General features: G+C 53.9%; 1 protein-coding gene across 1 annotated transcript in view; it reads right to left on the bottom strand.

Moving 5' to 3' along the window:
- Nucleotides 1-568: 568 nt before the first annotated feature.
- XXYLT1 (xyloside xylosyltransferase 1) overlaps nt 569-20,025 on the bottom strand; it is a 157,588-nt gene continuing 138,131 nt past the window's right edge. The window contains 2 exon segments of the mRNA XM_006084750.3: nt 569-1,262; nt 1,659-2,055. Of these exon segments, the coding sequence (XP_006084812.1) occupies nt 1,659-2,055 (397 nt within the window). The 3' untranslated portion in view covers nt 569-1,262.

Here is a 20,025-nt window from a genome sequence, read left to right as displayed (position 1 = left end):
CTAGTTAACATTTTAACTTGGTCCCAATTTTCACTATTATAGAAAAAAGCTGTGACAATGACTCTCTGTCCACAGCACTCATTATTTTCTTACCGTAAATTTAGAATTTTAATTACCTTCGTGAGGTACTCATGAGTATTGTCGATGGTGTATATAAATCCCCAATGCAATGCTTGGTACACGGCAGGCATTCGATGACTGGAAGCTATAAATAGGAAACCAAGCACCTCAGGGAACAGACCGATTCTGTCGGAGCTGAGTTAGGAGAGAAATGCGCTCCACTTCGTCAGGGGATGATGTCAAGGGATAGTTTGGGGGAAGGAGAGTGAGAAAGGATGCGGTTGTTTTTGTTCCCAGGAGCAGAAGGGCCTGCCGACCAGAATAAAATGATTCTCGATGTAACTACCACCCTCCCGCCCCCTCCCAGGCAAGCTCTCCCTTAGCCCTCAGGGGCCTCTCACTCAGCTCAGTCCTGCAGAAGGGAGTCCGAGCCACACGGATGACCCTCGATTTCGATACAGGACCTTCGTGTAACGGAAAACTGCGAGCACAGCACAAACAACATAAATAAACTGTGTTCTTGAAGATTATTTATTAGCTATTCTCACTCACGATGAAAGGAAATAAAAAAGTAAATGAACCTGAAATAAAATAAGATGAAAATCCAGCAACATGTCTTCCCCAAGGACTTCAGCTGGACTCTAAGGGGCAGGTCTGACCTGTGCAGTGGGAAAGTCTGGAGGAGGGTTTTTTAAACAGAGACTGGAATGCTTACAGGCCTCAGAGCACCAGCCCGTCCGAGCCACATGGTCACACGCAGGCACGGCTGGGCTCCTCGTTGGAATGAGTCTTCCCAGCCCAGACAACCCCACTGCATGCCCTCGGGGGTGGCCGACCTCTGTTCTTTGATGACGGATTTGATTTCTGAGCACAGTCTCGTCCCCTGGAGCTGGCCCAGCCGAATAGGGGATACAGAGGCCTGTGACGCAGCTGGGAGGTGAGAGCTGCGAAGGCCATGTAATGAGACCAGCTTTGGGATGTGGGCCACCGCTGGCACTGAAGTCCCTCTCCAAAGAGGCGGCGGTCTTCACCCCTGCAGCAGGCAACGTGAGCATCCTGGGCGTGAGCGCAGCCTCCTGGGGGCACACGTGGGAGGTCGCCTCCGTTTGAATGCTTAAAATCCGGGCCAGCTCTGGTTCACTGGCTCAGAGCTCACTGGGAGCTGCAGAAGTTCTGTTTGTTCTTTCTCTCAAAATGGAAGCCTGTCAATTTAAAATCAATTTATATTTTGTCCAAGAAAGGCCTGTTCTTAAAAGGATTTCCATTCTCTGGGGGCTGAAGGCAAAGGGCACGGTTTTCTTCCCTTCCTTCTCTTCCAACACTGGCCCCCTAGCCCCTGGGAAGATGTCTCTGTGCTTGCCTTTCCTGATGCCTGTCCCCCAGAGGGAAAAGTCCCCAAGCACCAGCAATGTGCAGGCCACTCCAGCTGGGTGGCCTCAGGACAGTGGCCCACGGGTAGGAGAGCTGCAGCACCTGATCACAGAGGACCTCCCCGCAGTGTCTCTCAAGAGGTTCAGACACCACCCGGAGGCCTGTCCCAGAGGCACCCGCTCCTCCCCTTCCCCCAGATCTGAAGAGCAAGACGGGGGAGCATGTACCTAGACCTCCGGGATAGGGGTGTTGCAGTTCCCGTGGTAGATCCTGACGTGGCCCTCGCACCGGAAGTAGGCCTCGAAGACGTCACTGTAGCCGTGGTCCCTCCACCAGGTGCAGAGCTGCCGGTTCCAGGTGCAGTCCAGCACGTGGAAGAGCTCGGGGTGCTCCATGCCGATCATGGTGAAGAAGTCCTGGTCCCCGAGGTGGCCTCGGAAGTGGTACTTGTCGGCCAGCTGCTGCACCTGTGCCGGCTCCAGCAGGCGGCCGTAGAGCGGGGACTGGCGCATGGCCTCCAGGTTCAGCAGCATCACCCCACTGTTGAAGCCAGGGAGCCCCTTGGGCGGCGGGCCCCCAACCCGGGTCTTGGGGTTCTCATGGCGGAACTGCCAGAATGTGTGCCTGGGAAGGGGAAAGAGAACAGACTTAGTCCGGTTTGTGGGGGTGAAGCCGTTTGCCAGCACTGCTCCCCTGGGTCTGCACCACCGCCCTGGCGGGAGATAGGGTTTCAGCCCCCAGTTCTCTAGCTATGAAAACTGAGGCCCTCTGAGGTTCAGAATCTGTACCCTGACACAGGCAAGTGGCAGAGCTGGGACCTGGACCCAGTCTCCTGATGCCAAGCCTCGGGTTCTTCCCAGCATCCTCCACTTCCACAGGATGGCATCGCCACTGCCACACTCACATCTGCATGGACGCGGGATGCAGCAGCACTGCCCCGGAGGGGCCTGTCCCTCCTCACCACACCCCAGAGTCAGGTGCTCTGTGAGATGACAGTCACTTCACAGCTGGGAAACTGAGGCACAGAGAGGCTCGGTAACTTGCCCAAAGTCACACAATTAGTAAGCAGCAAAAGCAGGGACTAGCCCGGCTAGTGTGGCTCAGTGGTTGAGCATCGACCCATGAACCAGGAGGTCATGGTTCGATTCCTGGTCAGAGCACTTGCCCAGGTTGTGGGCTCGATCCCCAATAGGGGACATGCACGGGGCAGCTGATCAATGATTCTCTCTCATTATTGATGTTTCTATTTATCTCTCCCTCTCCCTTCCTCTCTCTGAAATCAATAAAAAATATATATATATATATTTTTTATAAAGTAGGGGCTAAACCCAGGCATCTGGCTCCAGAGTCCACTTCTTAAGATAATAACAATGCAGGTGGAACTTTCTACCCTCTTGTCTTTGTCTGTGATCTCAAAAAAGAGAGGAGAGAGAAGGAAGGGGAGACGATTCTGAGTGCTGATCTGGTAAAGACGTAGGAAGCTACGCACAGCCTGAAACAAAATCATTTCTGCTTTAGAACCAGCCTCATTCTTTAGGGCCCCAAGCCTATCAGGCTGCGCGAGGGGTGGAGGCTTGAAGCGGCTCAGGACTCCTACCCATGGTTTAGGTGAAAGTCAGCCACGACTTTAGAGGGACTATCACCTCAATTTCAATTTCCCTCCAGGCAGATTTAGAAATCCAGTCTAGACCCATAGTTCAGGGGATGTCAGAGCCAGGAGACCCTGCTAGGCCCTATCTGGGGAAGGGAGGGCGGATTCAGAAACTTCCCCGGGGTGACATGGTCGGGGTACTGGTTATTCTGTTCTCCAACCTCCCCAATCTCAAGCCCCTGTGTGCTGCGAGGGTGGGCAGCGGGAGGGGCGAGTCCAGGCTCCACATCCCGGACGCGCAGTCTCAACAGCGGGGTCAGTGGTTTGGAGGAAGGACGGAGGGCCCTTTGTTGTGGGCAAGGGGCAGGAATGGGGCAGGGAGTATTCAGCATCACACCACATCTCACCTGTTTTTACTTCCCTAGAGAATCCTTAGGGTGGGGAAGGCATCCTGCCCAATCCCCTTGCCTCCCCTTTCTCTGCTCCCAGCCTGGAAATGCCCCCCGCTGGCCTCCCATAATGACAGTTTCCCTGACCAGTCACAGGGTAGGATCTGTGTGGTGAAGCTTATGGCTCAGTGGAAGGAAAACCGGAGACCTGGCCCCGGTGGGCCAGAGCGGGCCGTTTTCTTGTTCTAACACATTTTTCCGAGTCTGGGAATGGAGAGGCCTTCCTTGAGGTCTCGCATATCACAAAGGGCGCCGGGAGTTTGATCCTGGTGAGGAAAAAGGCATTCCCTTCGGACATTCTCACACGCAGAACACACAGGTTCATTGTTTGAGCTTCGCCAGAATGGACTATGAGTGGAACCGCGCTCTGGCGCCTGCTTGGTGATAAAATCCTTGGCAAAAACAAGCTTCCCAAGCCAACTGAGCTGCGGGAGCCTTTCTAGCCGCTGAAGCCTGCGCAGATGGGATCGCAGAGGGACTTGCCATGCAGCCGGGCAACTGTTTGCTCATCTTACCATATTTCTTCCAAATGGTTCGTGTCAGCTCCAGGTTGCAAACCGGCTAAAATTCTACCAAACAGACGTGGGCCACCACAGCAGAGGAGGAACCCTCCAGCCAGGGGCTGGACCACGCCAGGGGGTGAGAGCAGAAGCGTTCACAGGAGGAGAGGGTTGCAAGGACGGTGGAGGCAGAGGGGTGCCTGTGGAACCCCTGGACACCTCACAAGCCATCGAGCCCAGGTTTCATCTCCTTCCTCCCCGGAGAACCAGTGGGATGCGGTGTGGGGTGCGTCAGCCTTCCCTGGGTCTGTGAGGTCTCCCAGGACCACCTCGTACAGCGCCCGAACGGCAGGGCTTCAGGAACAAAACCGTGCCTGACAAGGAATGAGGGAAGGTCGGTGCGGCTCAGGCTGCGCAGCCTTCAACGTGGGCGGGAACTGGGCAGGGAGCCGTCAGGACCCAGAGCAGCAGCTGCAGAGAGCTGCGGGTCCATGGGCACACAGCCCCCCACTGCGGGGTCCATCTGGGTAGAGAGAGGCGGGGGCCCCCGAGAGGGTGCTCAGCTGGTTCAGAAGGGTTTTCACTCCTGCACAAGCTGGGGTGCAGGGAGGCCACCGCAGCCCCGGGCACCTCACCAACCTCAGCAGGGAAGCTCCCCCATCTTCCCTGCCCACGCAAGGGTGATCTGACACTGAACTTAATGGGCCCAGGAGAGGGGGCCCGAGGCAGAGAGAGAGGACAGAACATCCTTTCAGGTGGGGACCATAGCCAGGTGCCTCCTTGGGAACAGAATGCCTGGCACGGCCACTCGATCAGGACCAAGAGGCATTTTATAACAAAGAGCCAGAGGGAAACAAGTCTGGGGCATCGGCACGTTATGATTTGTAAGGAGAAGCAAAGAAGGGACAGGAAATTAGAAATGCAAGCTGCTCAGGGTGTCTGCTGAAGCAGAAACACCGCCTGAAGATAAACTGACGAGTCTCTAAGCACAGGATTATGTCCAGGCTGCCCTTGTTCAAAGCATTCCCGCTACCCCAACATGAACCCACAAAAACAGCAGGTACTTAGAGGAATGGCGGGGTTCTCTGGATGCCATGTCGGCTGGTTCTTGTGGAGGAATTGTGATAGCCTTGAGGCAGAGAGAATGACACAGGGACGAGGAAGGATGGGACCACAGACTCCTCACCTGCCGCAGCAAGGCCAGGGTTGCAAAGCCCTCTTACTGCCTCTACCTCAGCTCTGCTCCTGCGGCACAGCACCCTCACTGCCAGCATCCAAACGGGGAGGACACAGGGGCTCAGTGCATCAGGGACAGGGCCCGCCTCGGGGAGGGACAAAGGGGCTCAGTGGGTCAGGGGCAGGGCCTGACTCAGGGAGGGGCAGAGGGGCTCAGTGGGTCAGGGGCAGGGCCCACCTTGGGGAGGGGCAGAGAGGCTCAGTGGGTCAGGGGCAGGGCCCGCCTTGGGGAGGGACAGTGCATCAGAGGCAAGGTCCCAACTTGAACCCAGGGCTCCTGATCTCCAGGTCTCTTTCATCTTTCCCTCAGATTCCACAAGCTCATGTTCCAAGGAGTAGTACTTAGATTTCAATCCTTTCTCTGGATTTCGCTGGCACACCCCAAGGCCAGGGCACTGGGGCCCAAGCCATCAGATGATGCCACTGCCACTGACGTTTCACAGCCTTGGGGCTCAGACCCGAGAACCACTCTGAGGCGGGTCAAAGGGTGCCCAGACCTTTCTTCCTCACAGGGCCTGGAGCTACCGTATATACTCACAGGGCACTGCTGTGACATGCCGAGGCTGCAGGAGACCTCTGTATGGATGCGGTATCTGGTTCTGAGTCCTGTAGCTTCCAGAAGTTTCTCTGATCAACCTCCCACACCCACAACCCAGTCATGTTGCCCTGCCTCATCATCTGGACCTGGGCCTGTGCAGGTCTGTTCCATCCCCCATGGTCACCTGCAGACCACACTAGAGGGGGAAAGTTTCTTTCCCTTTAGAAATAACTTTAACTGCGAAACAAGCCCCACCCCCTTGTAAACGCTAAGTCTGCCCAGAAGTCAATGAGGCTTACTGAAAAAAATACACATGAAAAATCTTCAAGCCTATCTTTCAGTTATAAGGGTGGATTTTCTAAATGTTTTACATCAAGTATGTCCTAATTAATAATCATCAAAAACAGGGATGCCCACTCTCACCACTCCTGTTCGATATAGTACTGGGAGTGCTAGCCATAGCAATCAGACAAGAAGAAGAAATAAAAGGCATTCAAATTGGAAAAGAAGAAGTAAAACTGTCCTTATTCGCAGATGACATGATACTATACATAGAAAACCCCAAAGACTCCATCAAAAAACTACTAGACCTAATAAATGAATTCGGCAATGTAGCAGGATACAAAATTAACACCCAGAAATCTATGGCCTTTTTATACACCAATAATGAACTCACAGAAAGAGAAATGAAAAAAAAAGACAATCCCATTTACCATTGCACCAAAAAAATTAAGATACCTAGGAATAAACTTAACTAAGGAGGTAAAAGACCTGTTCTCGGAAAACTACAGGACATTGAAAAAAAGAGATAGAGGAAGACATAAACAAATGGAAGAACATACCATGTTCAAGGATTGGTAGAATCAATATCATTAAAATGTCCATACTACCCAAAGCAATCTACAGATTCAATGCAATCCCCATTAAAATACCAACAGCATATTTCAAAGATCTAGAACAAACTCTCCAAAAATTCATCTGGAATAAAAAAAGACCCCAAATAGTCACAGTAATCCTGAGAAAGGAGAACAAAGTTGGAGGGATCACAATACCAGATATCAAGCTATATTACCAAGTCATGGTTCTCAAAACTGCCTAGTACTGGCACAAGAACAGACATATAGACCAATGGAACAGAACAGAGAACCCAGAGATTGACCCAAGCCATTATGCTCAATTAATATTTGAAAAAGGAGGCAAGAGCATACAATGGAGTCAAGACAGTCTCTTCAATAAATGGTGCTGGGAAATTTGGTCAGATACATACAAAAAAATGAAACTAGATCACCAACTTACACCCTACACAAAAACAAACTCAAAATGGCTAAAGGACTTAAATGTAAGATGGGAAACCATAAAAATCCTACAAGACTCCATAGACAGCAAAATAGCAGACATAGGTCGTAGCAATATCTTTACCAACACAGCTCCTAGGGCAATGGAGACTAAGGAGAAAATAAACAAATGGGGCTACATCAAAATAAAAAGCTTCTGCACAGCAAAAGAAACCATCAACAAAACAACAAGAAAGCCCACTGCATGGGAGAACATATTTGCCAATGATATTTCAGATAAGGGTTTAATCTCCAACATTTACAGAGAACTCATACAACTTAACAAAAGGAAGATAAACAATCCAATCAAAAAATGGGCAAAGGACCTATTTAGACACTTTTCAAAAGAGGACATACAGAAGGCCAAGAGACATATGAAAACATGCTCAAAGTCACTAATCATCCGAGAGATGCAAATCAAAACAACAATGAGGTACCATCTCACACCTGTCAGAATGGCTATCATCAACAAATCAACAGATGACAAGTGCTGGCGAGGATGTGGAGAAAAAGGAACCCTCATGCATTGCTGGTGGGAATGCAGACTGGTGCAGCCACTGTGGAAGACAGTATGGCGTTTCCTCAAAAAGTTAAAAATGGAACTCCCATTTGACCCAGTAATTCCACTTCTAGGAATATATCCCAAGAAACCAGAAACACCAATCAGAAAGGATATATGTACCCCTATGTTCATAGCAGCACAATTTACAATAGCTGAGATTTGAAAACAACCTAAGTGACCATCAGCGGATGAGTGGATTAAAAAACTGTGGTACATCTACACAATGGAATACTACGCCGCTATAAAAAAGAAGGAACTTTTACCAATTGCAACAGCATGGATGGAACTAGAGAGCATTATGCTAAGCAAAATAAGCCAGTTGGAGAAAGATAAATATCACATGATCTCACTCATATGTGGGATATAATGATCAACATAATTTGATGAACAAGAATAGATCGATCCAGAGACAAATGTTAGGGGAGGCAGGGGTTAGAGAGCAACCAAAGGACTTCTATGCATGCATATTAGCATAACCAATGGACACAGACACTGGGGTGGTGGGGGCTTGCCCGGGGTAGGAATGGCTTGGGGGGGGGTATCAATTGGGGAAAAAGGAGACATATGTACAACTTTAGACAATAAATAAATAAATAAAGTGCGGGGAGGGGGGGGGGAAGATTAATGGTCAAAAAAAAAATAATCGTCAAAAAAGACTATTAAAAACCAGCAAACCAGTTTTCATGAAGAAAACCCATCTTTACGGAAAGGGGTATTTGAAATAAGTTTGAAAAGCAAAGTCATTTCCCCCCTCAGGTCTTCCCCTGACCATCACTTCCAAGGTCACTCCAACAGGTCTCCCAACCAGAGGCCCCGGCCAGAGAATCCACAGCTCACATTCTCCAGAACGAGCTCACATTGCCAAGAACGGTCCCTTTCTCCACCCCCCTCTCCAGATCAGAGGCCCTTCATGTCTCTTCATGCTTTTTCCCTCCTGGGTTGACTTTTCTCAGCTCCTAAGGCTCAGAGTTTTCCACGCTCACTGCTCAGAGGGAAGAAGTGAGGATGGGAATACACACCGAGCCTGGGCAACGGCACAAGTTTCCCCAGCGAAGACCTGGAAGCCTGTACCGACTCAGGCTGAGCTCAAGCTGTGGGCGCTCGGGCACAGAAGGCCCTGTTCGAGGTCTGAGGTTTATGATGCAACGCTGTGTGCAGCACATCTCGTCGTGGCTTGGCCGAGTGTTCAGGGGCGTTGAGCAGTCACTTGTGAGCAAGCACGGCCGGGCCTCCCGAGCAAACACAGCTTCAGATCCGTCTAATCAGCAAGGCCGGAATCCGGAACCACTGTTTCCCTTAAGCCCATGGTGCGCACCAGCCCCGTTAGCGCTTGTTTGCCTTGGAGGGGACCTGTCTTCCTGTCCTCTGAGGGGAAGGCCAGGAGTGATGAGCGAAGTGGGGCGGCCGTCCAGTGTTCCGTCCACCCCAGGTCCTGGGAGGGGATGGGGACATCTGGGTGATGGGGCTGGTGTCAGAGCAATGGCACCGGGGCACGGTCCTGCTGGGGCTGAGGCTTTAGTGCTGAGGGATGGACGCTGGCACTTCAGGTCTCTGGGGAACTGCTGCCCCACGGTACCACACGGGGAAGGGCAGGGGCTGCCTGGAGTGCTGGGGCCTGCGCAAAGCTTTAAAATGTCCAAGAGTCACAACTGACCCTTATTGGGATCTCTTGCTCGCAAGGCCTGAAGCAGACTTAGGTCTCAAGCTCTGCTGGTCAGAGAGGGTAAGAACTGCTCCCCAAGTCACACAGAGTGTCAGTGGCGGGACTGAGAGAAGCCCCTCATGGAGCCACAGCTTCCCAGAGCCTAGAGACACTTAGATTCACACTGGCTGACCAGCAGAGGTGCCCAAAAGGACACACTGCTGTCTCCTCGCTCCTAGGAAGACCTGCTGGAACACCAGCGAGCATGCCCAGCTGAGAGAAGAAATCACTCCGCGGTAACCAAATATTCAATGAAGCACCTACTGGACCCAGCTGATTTGAAGGCGAGAAGAACATGCCCCCAGAAACGGGTGGTGCAGCAAGGAGATGAGACCCCGATGCTAATCCACCACCAATAGTGGTAGTGAGACAAAGAAAGTCTGCATCTGGAACCACAGTCGGGGCTGAGGACCCGCTGTGAGCCACGGGGCCTCTCAGGGCCTTGGCACGCTCAGCACAGCATGGGGACGGAGGTGAGACACCCCTGCTGGAACGGCATGGTGGGCCTGCAGATCCAGCTGGAGGTCTGAGTGGCTCCTCCGGTTCCCATAGCAGCTGTGATGAAACTCCAGGAGCAAATGCAGGCAAATGCAGGCACAAGCCCTGCCCAGCAGGAGTGGCCCCAACTGTCACCGTGGATGCTCAGCTACAGAAGGCCAAACGCCCCACCCTGCCCAGGCTCCTCTCAGGGTGTGGTGGTGCCTCGGAGACCAGCCCTCATCCAACCAGCCAGCTTGTGAGGTTTCTGTTTCGACATGGTTTCCTGCTTCAGGGAGTCTGGAACAGTGAAGGTGACCCACATTGTTTGTCTCACCCCCAACGCCACACAGCTACGACCATCCATCTCCGTGGGCCTCTGTAAATCCTGGTACAGCCCTGGCCATGAAGGGTTGGCCATCCCTATGGGCGAGGCCTCTGACCTGCCACAGGATGGCCTGGCCAATTCTGAAACCTGGTGGCCCACCAACTGCCCCCGGTCCCTGCTTTCTCCACTGCCCCCTGGAAGGACTGGTGATGAGCCTGACCATGCATGGCACAGCCAGAACAGGAGGCTGCACCCATGCCCTCCGGAGGGGTGTGGTGCCCTTCTCTAAAGCATCAGCCTCTTCTCACACACCCAGGGAGCAGGCGTGTCACCCAACCTGCGGTTCCCCCAGCCCAGCCGGCCTGGACACCTTGGCCACGTGGACTTCCTCCCACACCTGCTGCCCCAGAGCTGTGAACGCTGTTGGGCAGGGCTGGGAGTTCGCCATCACTCAATCCCACAACCAGCTCTGGAGCGTTGTGTGCCTGACCGGGTGTGGGCCCCGGAGGGCCTCATGAGGAGGCACTGGGGACAAACGGAGGACAGGATGATGGAGGAAGAAGCTTTGAAGGGTTCGTCCAGGCTGATGGAGCTCGGAGGGGCTTACAGCAGGGATGGCGGAGGCACTAAGCCACGGCAAGGCTGGAGGAAGAAGAGGAATGACACGGCCCATCCTGAACAGGTGTCAGCGAGAAGAACGGCAACGTGAAAAAGCCCAGCAGGTGGCTGGATACAGGTCACAGGCATGGAGGGCACAGTGCGCACAGCAGAATTCTGGAGAGTCCCGATATTTAGGGGATGTTAGGAGAGTAGCCGGGAAAGATGTGGGACCTCAGAGTAGCCCAATCTCCTGTCCCCCACAGTGACGGCCTGTGTGGCCAGGACACACTCAGGTTGTACCTTCTGCTGAGGGAACCCCGAGGAGCCACACGCACCCTCCTCTGGACCTGCAGGCCCACTGTGCCCACTCCAGCCTCTGGCCCCCCAGTCCTGTGACCCAGGTGTCCAAAGTGCCCCAGTGTTCTCCTCACCCCCTTACTTCCAGTCCAGTGGATCCCCACACATTCTCCCTCAAGATGTTGCCCTCCAAGCCCTCTTACTGATACCAACTGCCCATCCTCTGCCTCTCATTTGACAACCCAGACAGAACTGAGTACTTTGGCCCCTCCCTTCACCAAGTGGAGACCATCCTGCCCCACTCCCCTGGCCCGCAGGGACCGGCGTACACATACACACACACACACACACACACACAACACACACACACACACACACACACACACACACACCTTCAGGCTGTCCCCACCATCCACCATAGCATCATCATCAGTCTGGATGCCTCCTTGATCACTTGTTTGTCACCTCTGCCCACCAAGCATACCCTCTTCCTCTCTGCTCCATCCCTGGGGGCACCCTCAATAATTTCAATGACCACAATGAGGGCCTCACCTTGGCCTCAGGGTTCTTCAAATCCCATTGGAGCTACCCACTCAGTTCCCTCCTCCCCCCATGAACATTGCCACCAAGAGGCACTCTTCCAGTGACAGGGAACTGAGACAGACACCCTCCGACCACAATGCCCTGCCCTTCCCCACTCTCAGCCCCTTGGGGACCTCTGGGGTCCCTCTTGCTGGTTGAGAGCATCAGTATCTCCTGGATTCTCCAGGCTCCTGGGCTGTCCCCACCCCAGCACCTCACCGCATAGGAGAATAGGGCAATGCTGAACGCTGCAGAGGGTGAGAACTTGGAAATGCTGCAGGAGGCGATGAGACCTCTGGGAATGTGAGTGATGGAGACTGAGGGGGCCGGGGCGGGGCACTTAGCACTGGGGACGCCATGCACAGGAGGGAACAGAGACAAGGAAGGCAGGTGGCACCTCACAGCCAAGAGTTGGCAGGGGGATGGCTAAGCACATCTATATGCCAAGGGAAAGGAAGGTGAGTGCCAGAGGAGGAGAGACTGAAGAGAGAAGAAACGTAGGGTGAACAGCAGGGTGGGCCCTTGGAGGAATTAGAATCACTATAATGGCTAATGCATAGTGAGTACTTACTATGTGCTAGGCCCTTAGTGTAGCAACTCATTTAAAGTTTGTTACAAACAAATGGAGGGAGTACCATTACCTCTAGGTTGTAGGTGAGGATAATGTGGTAGTGACATATGAAACAAGGTCCCGGGAGCCAGGCAAAGAGTATGCCAAGACAAGGGGAGTCCTGGGATACATCTGAGACTGGAGGATGGACAGAGAGGTTCTACGTGGGAGTCAGGAATATTGGAAAAGCTCATTTTGGGTGAACTTGAAATCTCAGGAAAGTAAGAGGTAAAGTCATCTGTGGAGATAGAGGAGCTGGGGTACAAATACGGCTGAGAAAGAGAACTAGTGTACAAGGGCCATGGGAAACGCAATAAGGAATCAATAAACAATGAGTGAAAGGATCTGCCCAGTATCAAGGGCGTGAGTGGAGTCAGGGCACCCAGGTATTGAGAACAGGAATGTGTCTTCTTCATCTCTATGTTTTCAGGGCCTGGCATGGACGTTCGATTCTCAGCGGGCCTTTGAGAACTGTTAGGTTTCAAATGGATGAATGAATGGGTGGGTTAAAGAATGAATGAACGAAGGGATAAGAGACTGTCAAATCAGATGGCAGAAATTTGAAAGAGGGGACTGTTGGATGAAGGTGGTGAAATAATAGTTCAGAGAGGCAGCTGGGGGAGATTGTGCCCTGGGCCCTGTGAGCTGGAGCCAACAGGTCTGCACTGGAGGGAACCAGGTTCCCCTCAAGGTGAGGGCAGAGAAGGCAAGACAGGAAAGTTGGCCCCACCCGCCCATCCGTGATGAGATGCACATCCGTGATGAGATGTGTGTGACAAAGTTATGGATGAAGGGCCCAGATGATAACCTGATCCAGGGGTGCCTACAGCCCTCCTGACATGCCCTTCCCAGCACTGGCCCTGGAAGACCCCCTGGCTTCCAAGCACAGGGGCCTGTACATCACTGCTGGAGAGCAGCTCAATGTGGTGGGAGCCCCAGGACCCCACCAAGAGACCGCAGGGCCTTTAGCCAGAAGGCTGGGCTGGTGAGGAACCACATGAAGTCGGCCTGGCCTCCTAGGCCAGGCCTCAGCTCAGCTCCACAATCCTGACCTTTCCCTGAACTGAGGCTGAGGGAGGGACTTTCATCAGGCTGACGACAAAGCCAGAAAGAGTCACCTTCAGAATTGGCTCGCTGCCCCCAATGGCCCCTTGGCACAGAGGAGAGAGTGCCCAGGACACATGCCGGGTGCTTTCCGGGACAGTGAGCAGAGCACAGGCATGTGCGTAGGGTCATGGGGAGGGGTATGTGTGGAATTTAACCTTGTGTCCGGAATAAAGCTCAATCAATCCAGCCCAGTGCCCTTCACCCTCACAAAAGGGTGTGTTCCGGCCCACGAGTGGGACCTTGGAGAGACTACCTGGGCGTGGTTGACTCTGGCACAAAGGCAACCCAGCTGCAGCAACGAATGATACTTCTCAAGCCCAGAAAAATATCATGAGCCCTCACATTCCATCTAAGCTGCCCCTGCTCACTGTCCTAAACATCTGTGGCAGGGGCTCAGCTGAAGGTAAAAAGTACCTTCAACTTGCCAAACTGACACAAACACTGAGGACCTTCCATTTGTCAGGCCCAGAGCAAGGCACCATGGGAGACAGCAGCAGGTCAAACACAGGCCCTGCCTCTAGGGGCAGCTGCACTTCTCGGGCCTCAGGTGCAAGGGAATCACCTGGGATCTTGTTAAAATGCAGATTCTTATTCAGAGCTCCCAGATAATGTTGATGCTGCTGGCCCAAAGAACATAACCCAAAGAAAAAAGTAATTCTATCCTATATAATAAAAGCCTAATATGCTAAGTGTCCGGTTGTCTGGTGACTGGTCGACTGTTAAACCAATCAAAGTGTAATATGCTAATGACATGCTAAGGCCGCTCAACCACTCGCTGTGACGTGCACTGACCACCAGGGGGCAGACGCTCTGACCAGTAGGTTACCTTGCTGCTGGGGTCGAGCCAATTGGGACTGAGTGAGATGGGCTGGACATGCCGTGGAGCCCTCTCATGATCCCTCCCCAGATGGCCAACCTCCCGCATCCCTCCCTGGTCAGGTGGCCCTGATTGGCCCTGATTGGGACTGGGCAAGACAGGGCTGGACACGCCCTGGAGCCCTCCCGAGGTCCCTTCCTGGCCCGATGGTGCACTGGTGGGGTCCCTCGGCCTGGCCTGCACCCTCTCGCAATCTGGGACCCCTCAGGGGATGTTGGAGAGCTAGTTTCGGCCCGATCCCCACAGGGCACCCAGAGGGACCCCACCTGTGCACGAATTCGTGCACCAGGCCTCTAATTATTCTTATAAAGAGGGAAAAAACCATAAGGGTAGCAATGATATCATTTTGTCCTGAAAATGGCTATAAAATAGGTAGCATAGCCACTTGCAAATTTTATATGAACATTATGCTGCTAACTGCACCTTCTCACTTTGTCACAGTCTTGGGTGGGGGAAGGAGGGACCACTGGGAAACGCTTCCTTGAAGCAGCATGTTTAATGTTTAATGTGCCAGGAGGGAGGGCCCAGCTCTGCCACCTCCCATCCCCAGGGAGCAGCGGTCAGTCTCGGGTGCAGGGGAAGCAGGTGTATATTGGTGCGGGATGGGGTTAAGAATGCGGGTTCTGGGAGCTGGGGTTAAGAGTGCGGGTTCTGGGAGCACACTGTCCAGGTTCAAATCCTGGTCCTCGGCTTACTACCCGGGAAAAGGTCCTAAAGCTCTCTGCGTTCAGGCTTCCCGTATGGAAACAGGGCTGTTGGGAGGTTGTTATGAGATAATGCAGGTAAAATGTCCAACACAATCAGAGGAGATGATGGGAGCTGTGGACATGTCACATTCCGTGAAAAGCAGTGTGGATTCTCTGTGGCAAACACACACGCTTCCCACCTTGCTATGGAGGCAGGGGGCCCTGAGCCCAGTTCACCTGGCTCTGCACATGCCGTCAGGGTGAACTTGGACATGTCACTTCCCTTCCCAGGGCCTCAGTTCCTCCATCTGTTAAATGGATTGACCAGCCCTAGAATCCTTTTCTGTTCTGAAAGCCTATGGTTTTATGCCCAGAGTGATCACTAAACTCCAATAATTAATCTCACTTTAAATTAGCACCAGTGATACTTTTAGCAATAAAAAAAATAATAAATAAATAAAAAATAAATTAGCACCAGTGTGTGAGCACAGTACTGATTTTTCCCCCAGTTACTTTTGTTTCAAAAACCCATTTCTGGGTATCCACAAAGCCCCACCATTTTGTGAGCCACAGTCTGTGAACGGTGACAACCTGGCAGAGTCCAGAGTGTATGTGGCCAGACCACTGCGATCCTTGGGCTCATTTTGACCATCCGATGGGCTGGTTCATGCACCCAGGCCTCTGGGAGTCTCACCCTTTGGTTGTGGTGATGACACAGCCACTGTGAGCACTAAGCTGGAATGCAACACAGGGCAGCTGGGTGGGCTGGCCTCCTCCTCTGACCCAGGGCAGGCATCTCGTCCACCTCTGCTTACTGTGCCGCTCCCGCCAACAGGCCTCCTGCAGCTCCATGGCACCCCAGGAAGCGGAGAGACCCTTTGTGACTTTTTAAGCCTTTCCTCACCCCTGTGCCAATACACACGGGCAGCTGCCTCAGAGATCATTTATATAAATAGAGCACATCTGAGTGAGATGTGCCTGACCGCCAGCCCACCCACTCATCCAGCTCATCCCAGCACACCTGGCATCCCCACACAGCTGGCTGCTCTGCACACCTGAAGCCTCAAAGTTGGGCAATCCATGGCGCTGTCTTTGCTCTTTTTCTTTTTTCTTTTCTTTTTAAGAAGAAAAGAAATAAAGGAATAAAATCCACAGAGCAAACGATCCTGCTGACAGGCCGGCTCCGATCACAGTCGTGCTGGGCTGGACCAAGGAGCAGCACTACCAGGGCTTTATGGAAACCGTCTGGTTCGGAGAATGAGCAGCTCCTCGAAGGTGGCCCGGCATCTCAGCTGCTCCTCCAAGCCCCGGTCACCGGGATTGAGGAGCCTCCTTGGACTCTAAGCACGCCAGGGCCTCAGCAGAGGTGACAGACCTGCAGGAGGGAGTCTACGCAATTCCAATGAACAAGCTCAGCCATTGAGAGCAGGGGCTGTCAGGCCTGGGCTCCCACCTCAGGGCTGCCCTTCTAGGGGTGGGCCAAAGCCAGTGACTTAACGCGCTGAGCTGTGTCATCTGTACAACGGAAAGAGTGAGATCTTTTCTTAGGGCTTTTATGAGGCTTAAATAAGACACTCTATGCCAAGCGCCAGGGGAGAGCCTGGCACAATTATTAATTCAAGAAATACTTCCTGAAAACCTACTGTGCTAGATACCTTTCTAGGCCCTGGGGACAACGCCAAGTAAGAAAGACAATTATGACTCCTTCCCTCTGGCAGCTTAGTGTCAGGAAGGGGGTGGGGGCCTGCAGACAACAGGCAATCATGATTCCGGGTGGTAAGAGATGGGATAGCACAACAATGGGGAGCGCCCCCAAAAGAGACTTCTCACCCAGTCTTGGGGCTTCAAGGAAGGTTTCCTGGAGAAAGTGGTATCTAAGCCCAGACGTGAAGAGTGGAGGTGGTGATGAGAGCCCAGCACTGTAGAAGATGAGATGGGCAGTGGGCAGTGGGCAGGGGCCAGACCAGGAAGGGTCCTGTGAGGGAGGGCAGGAGACTGACCTCGATGCCGAGAGTAACAACGGGGTTCGAGCAAGGTGGCTCCTGTGTGAGGAAGGTCACTGGCTGGGGCAGGACGGCTGGGAGGAAGCAGGGCTGGGAGCAGCAGGACAGGCGGGAGGCTGCTGGAGAGCCCAGGGAGCGGGTGGTCTGAGGATGGAGGGAAGTGCAGGATGGGGAGCCTCAGCAGGCTCGGGACCAGATCCTGAGGACCACGGATGGATATAGGGATGAAGGAGGATACGGGGCTCCAAGCTGGGGTTTCTATGCTGAGTGTTCTAGAAACGGCATAAATAGAGCAGCTGTTTTAATCATCATCACTGACTTGCACAGTGACACTGGCCAGGCCACTCACCTCCAGGGCCTCCTCTTCCACCTGTGTAACAAGGAGGCCTTCCCAGCTCGGATATGCTGTGGCTCTGTGTCCTTTCTCCAAGCACAGGACCAGGCTGGGGCGATGGGAAAGGGGACAGCTGTGAGGCACTGTCTGCGTGGCCTCTTCACACACTGCCTTCTTCCCAGATGGCGTGGAGCAAACCTGCCTCTCCCCTGCTCCTTCCAGATGGCCACCACCCTGCCCTCACCAGGGCGGGTAACCCAGAGCCTCCCTGATGCCCGGCCTTGTCATGCTGATCTCCTAGAAAGATGTTTTCCCCTTCAAGCTGGAAGCGTACCCCTTAGTCCCTCCTTGGATCCGTTCTACTCAAATCTATGCTTCACGCCTTCCAGACAGTTCACCAGAATCTCTGCCGTGCCCGGGGGCTCCCTATAAAGGCAGAAAAGAATCAGAACGACCCCTCCCCCCCAGCTTCACCACCCTAGCGCTCTATTCAGGGGTCCACATAGGCAGGCCGGGGCTGCCTGAGCTGGCGGAACGTGCAGAAGAGGGAATCCAGCCACTGGACACAGTCATGACTTCTCAGCTCTCTCCGGGGAGTTCTGGGGCGTGGGTTTAACCACAATCGCCAACTGCTATTTGAGCGAAAGTGGAATTTTAAAAATCAGATCAAAGTTGGCATGAACATCAGATGCTAGCACAAGCCACTCCCTGAGGAAAGTCACTAGAATCCTCTGAAATAACAGCAGTTCGGCTGGCACCCGGGGAGCCCTTCTTCTGGAATTCTCTGGCTGTTCGGGGCGGCTTCCCCTCCTCGAGGTTCCTGCGCCCTCTCTCTGCCTTTCTCCCAAGGCAGCTCTGCTGCTGGACTGCCCACTGAGGAAGAAGCGCCTGCCCTGGACCACATCCAAACTAATCCGGCGCTTACCTTCCCCTACCCACCACCCACCGGTGCAGGCCCTCAGCCCACACACCCTGGTCTCCCAAGGGGGCGGGGTCCCCAGCTGCTCTGCTCTCTGCCCCATGAGGAACCCAATGGATGTGTTGCCAGGGCGGCCACAAGTTTCCAAGTCTCAACCTAAGGAAAAGTCAGATGAAACCTCGGCTGTGGACACGCCTGGGGAAGGAGGCAAAGGAGAAGAGAAACAAACCCGCCCAGCAGAGTGGGAACCAGCACTCCGCTTCCACCCGCATCCACGCCCTCGGCCTGCCAGCGTCCTCTACACTCCCTCCCCTATCGGGCCTCCGCCTCCTCAGTCACCTGGCTCCTTGCCCAAGAGCAACAGACACCTGCCCACGTGCACGCAGACCCAGCGTGGCCCAACCAGGCCTCCTGGTGGCTCATTCTGGCCAGACACAGACGCAGGGCTGCTGACACCTTCCCCACACCTTGCTCAGAGCCAGGCTCCCTGTGGGATCTTGGGAAACTTTTACCAAACTAAGCCCTTCAAGCTTCAGACCCGCCCTCCTCCTCAGAAGGGCATCCCAGGTACACATCTCACTGAGGGAGCTCTGAGCTGACCATCCCGCAGGCGGCCCTGTCTCTGGATGTGTGGGGACTATGCAAGTGTCCATTCATGCATTCCCCATGACGTCTGCTCTTCCTCTGCACAGGCTCTGCCCAAGCACCCCTCCAGGAAGTCTCCTCAGCCACCCTGCGCTTCCTCCACTCCCCTCTCGGGCTGCTCGTAGCTAACAGCTGGCGGGAGTGGCAGTGCTCCTCAAACTTGGCTGTGTCTGTGATGGGCTGAAGTGCAGCTGGGATTCAGCAGGTGGGATGGGCGGGATTCTGCGTTTCTGACAAGCCCTCACGATGCGGTGCTGTGGTCCACAGGTCAGCCAGGAAGGTAGCGGAAGAGGGAGGACTCGGAGTCAGCCAAGCTGTGTCCTGGCGTCAGCTCCTCCGGAACCAACCATCACACCTCAGGAGACTGCTGTGAGGGTGACACGAGGCGAGGTGGTGCCGGACAGTCCCTGAGCAGCGGGCGCTCACAGATGCAATCTCTCTTTATTTTGCTTCCGTTTTCTCCCTGTAGTAGCAGGGGATGTGATACCTCAGAAGAGAGGCATGGCCAGACAATTAAAGGAGATAACACAGAGCCCCGTGGAGCACAGCTGGCGATGGGTGATGAGACTTTCCTTCCTTCCTCTGCTGCCTAGTCCGGCGTCTGGCACATGTCCTGGGCCCCATGTGATCGGCAAGGGGCAGGGAGCCCCTGAAGGACTGCCTTTTAGACCAAGCGTCTCCATCTAGCTCCGAGGGCTTAAGCATGTGCTGCTGGGGAAAGGGGGTGTTCGGGTCATGCTGACGGGCAGTTCCTCAGGTCACGTGTTACTTGGGTGCCTGTCCGTGCGCCAGGACACCCGCTAACACGTGGAAGAGGCCGCAGTAGAGCAAGGCCCACCGCAGCAGCCAGCCTGAGAGCCCGGGCACCGCCCCACGCGCCGCTGCCTCCTGATCTGCTGGCCGGGGCGTCCTTCATGGACGGGAACTGTGTGCCCCACTTAGTGAACCGGACCCTCACCGAAGGCCAGCAGCTCAACGGAAGGAGGCTAGTAGGTGCTTTGAGAAGCTGCACTAACCAGTCTGGAAAAGGACCAGCTCCCGAGAACCCTCCTTCTCTGCCCCTTTCCTTGGCCTATAGGTACTCAGGCAGCTTCAGAGAGGGTCCAGCTTGTTTCGAGAGAGAGGCTAGGGGCTCAGGGAAGCCGGGTCAATACATGATGTGTAGCAGTGTTGCTTCACAGAATCTAAAGCAAAGGCCAGAGGAGAAATTAGACTGA

This window comes from Myotis lucifugus, unplaced genomic scaffold (genome assembly GCF_000147115.1).
Source record: "Myotis lucifugus unplaced genomic scaffold, Myoluc2.0 scaffold_14, whole genome shotgun sequence".
NCBI classification, from domain to species: domain Eukaryota; kingdom Metazoa; phylum Chordata; class Mammalia; order Chiroptera; family Vespertilionidae; genus Myotis; species Myotis lucifugus.
Note: the sequence above shows the minus strand (reverse complement) of the source record. Positions and strands in the feature narration are given on the sequence as shown.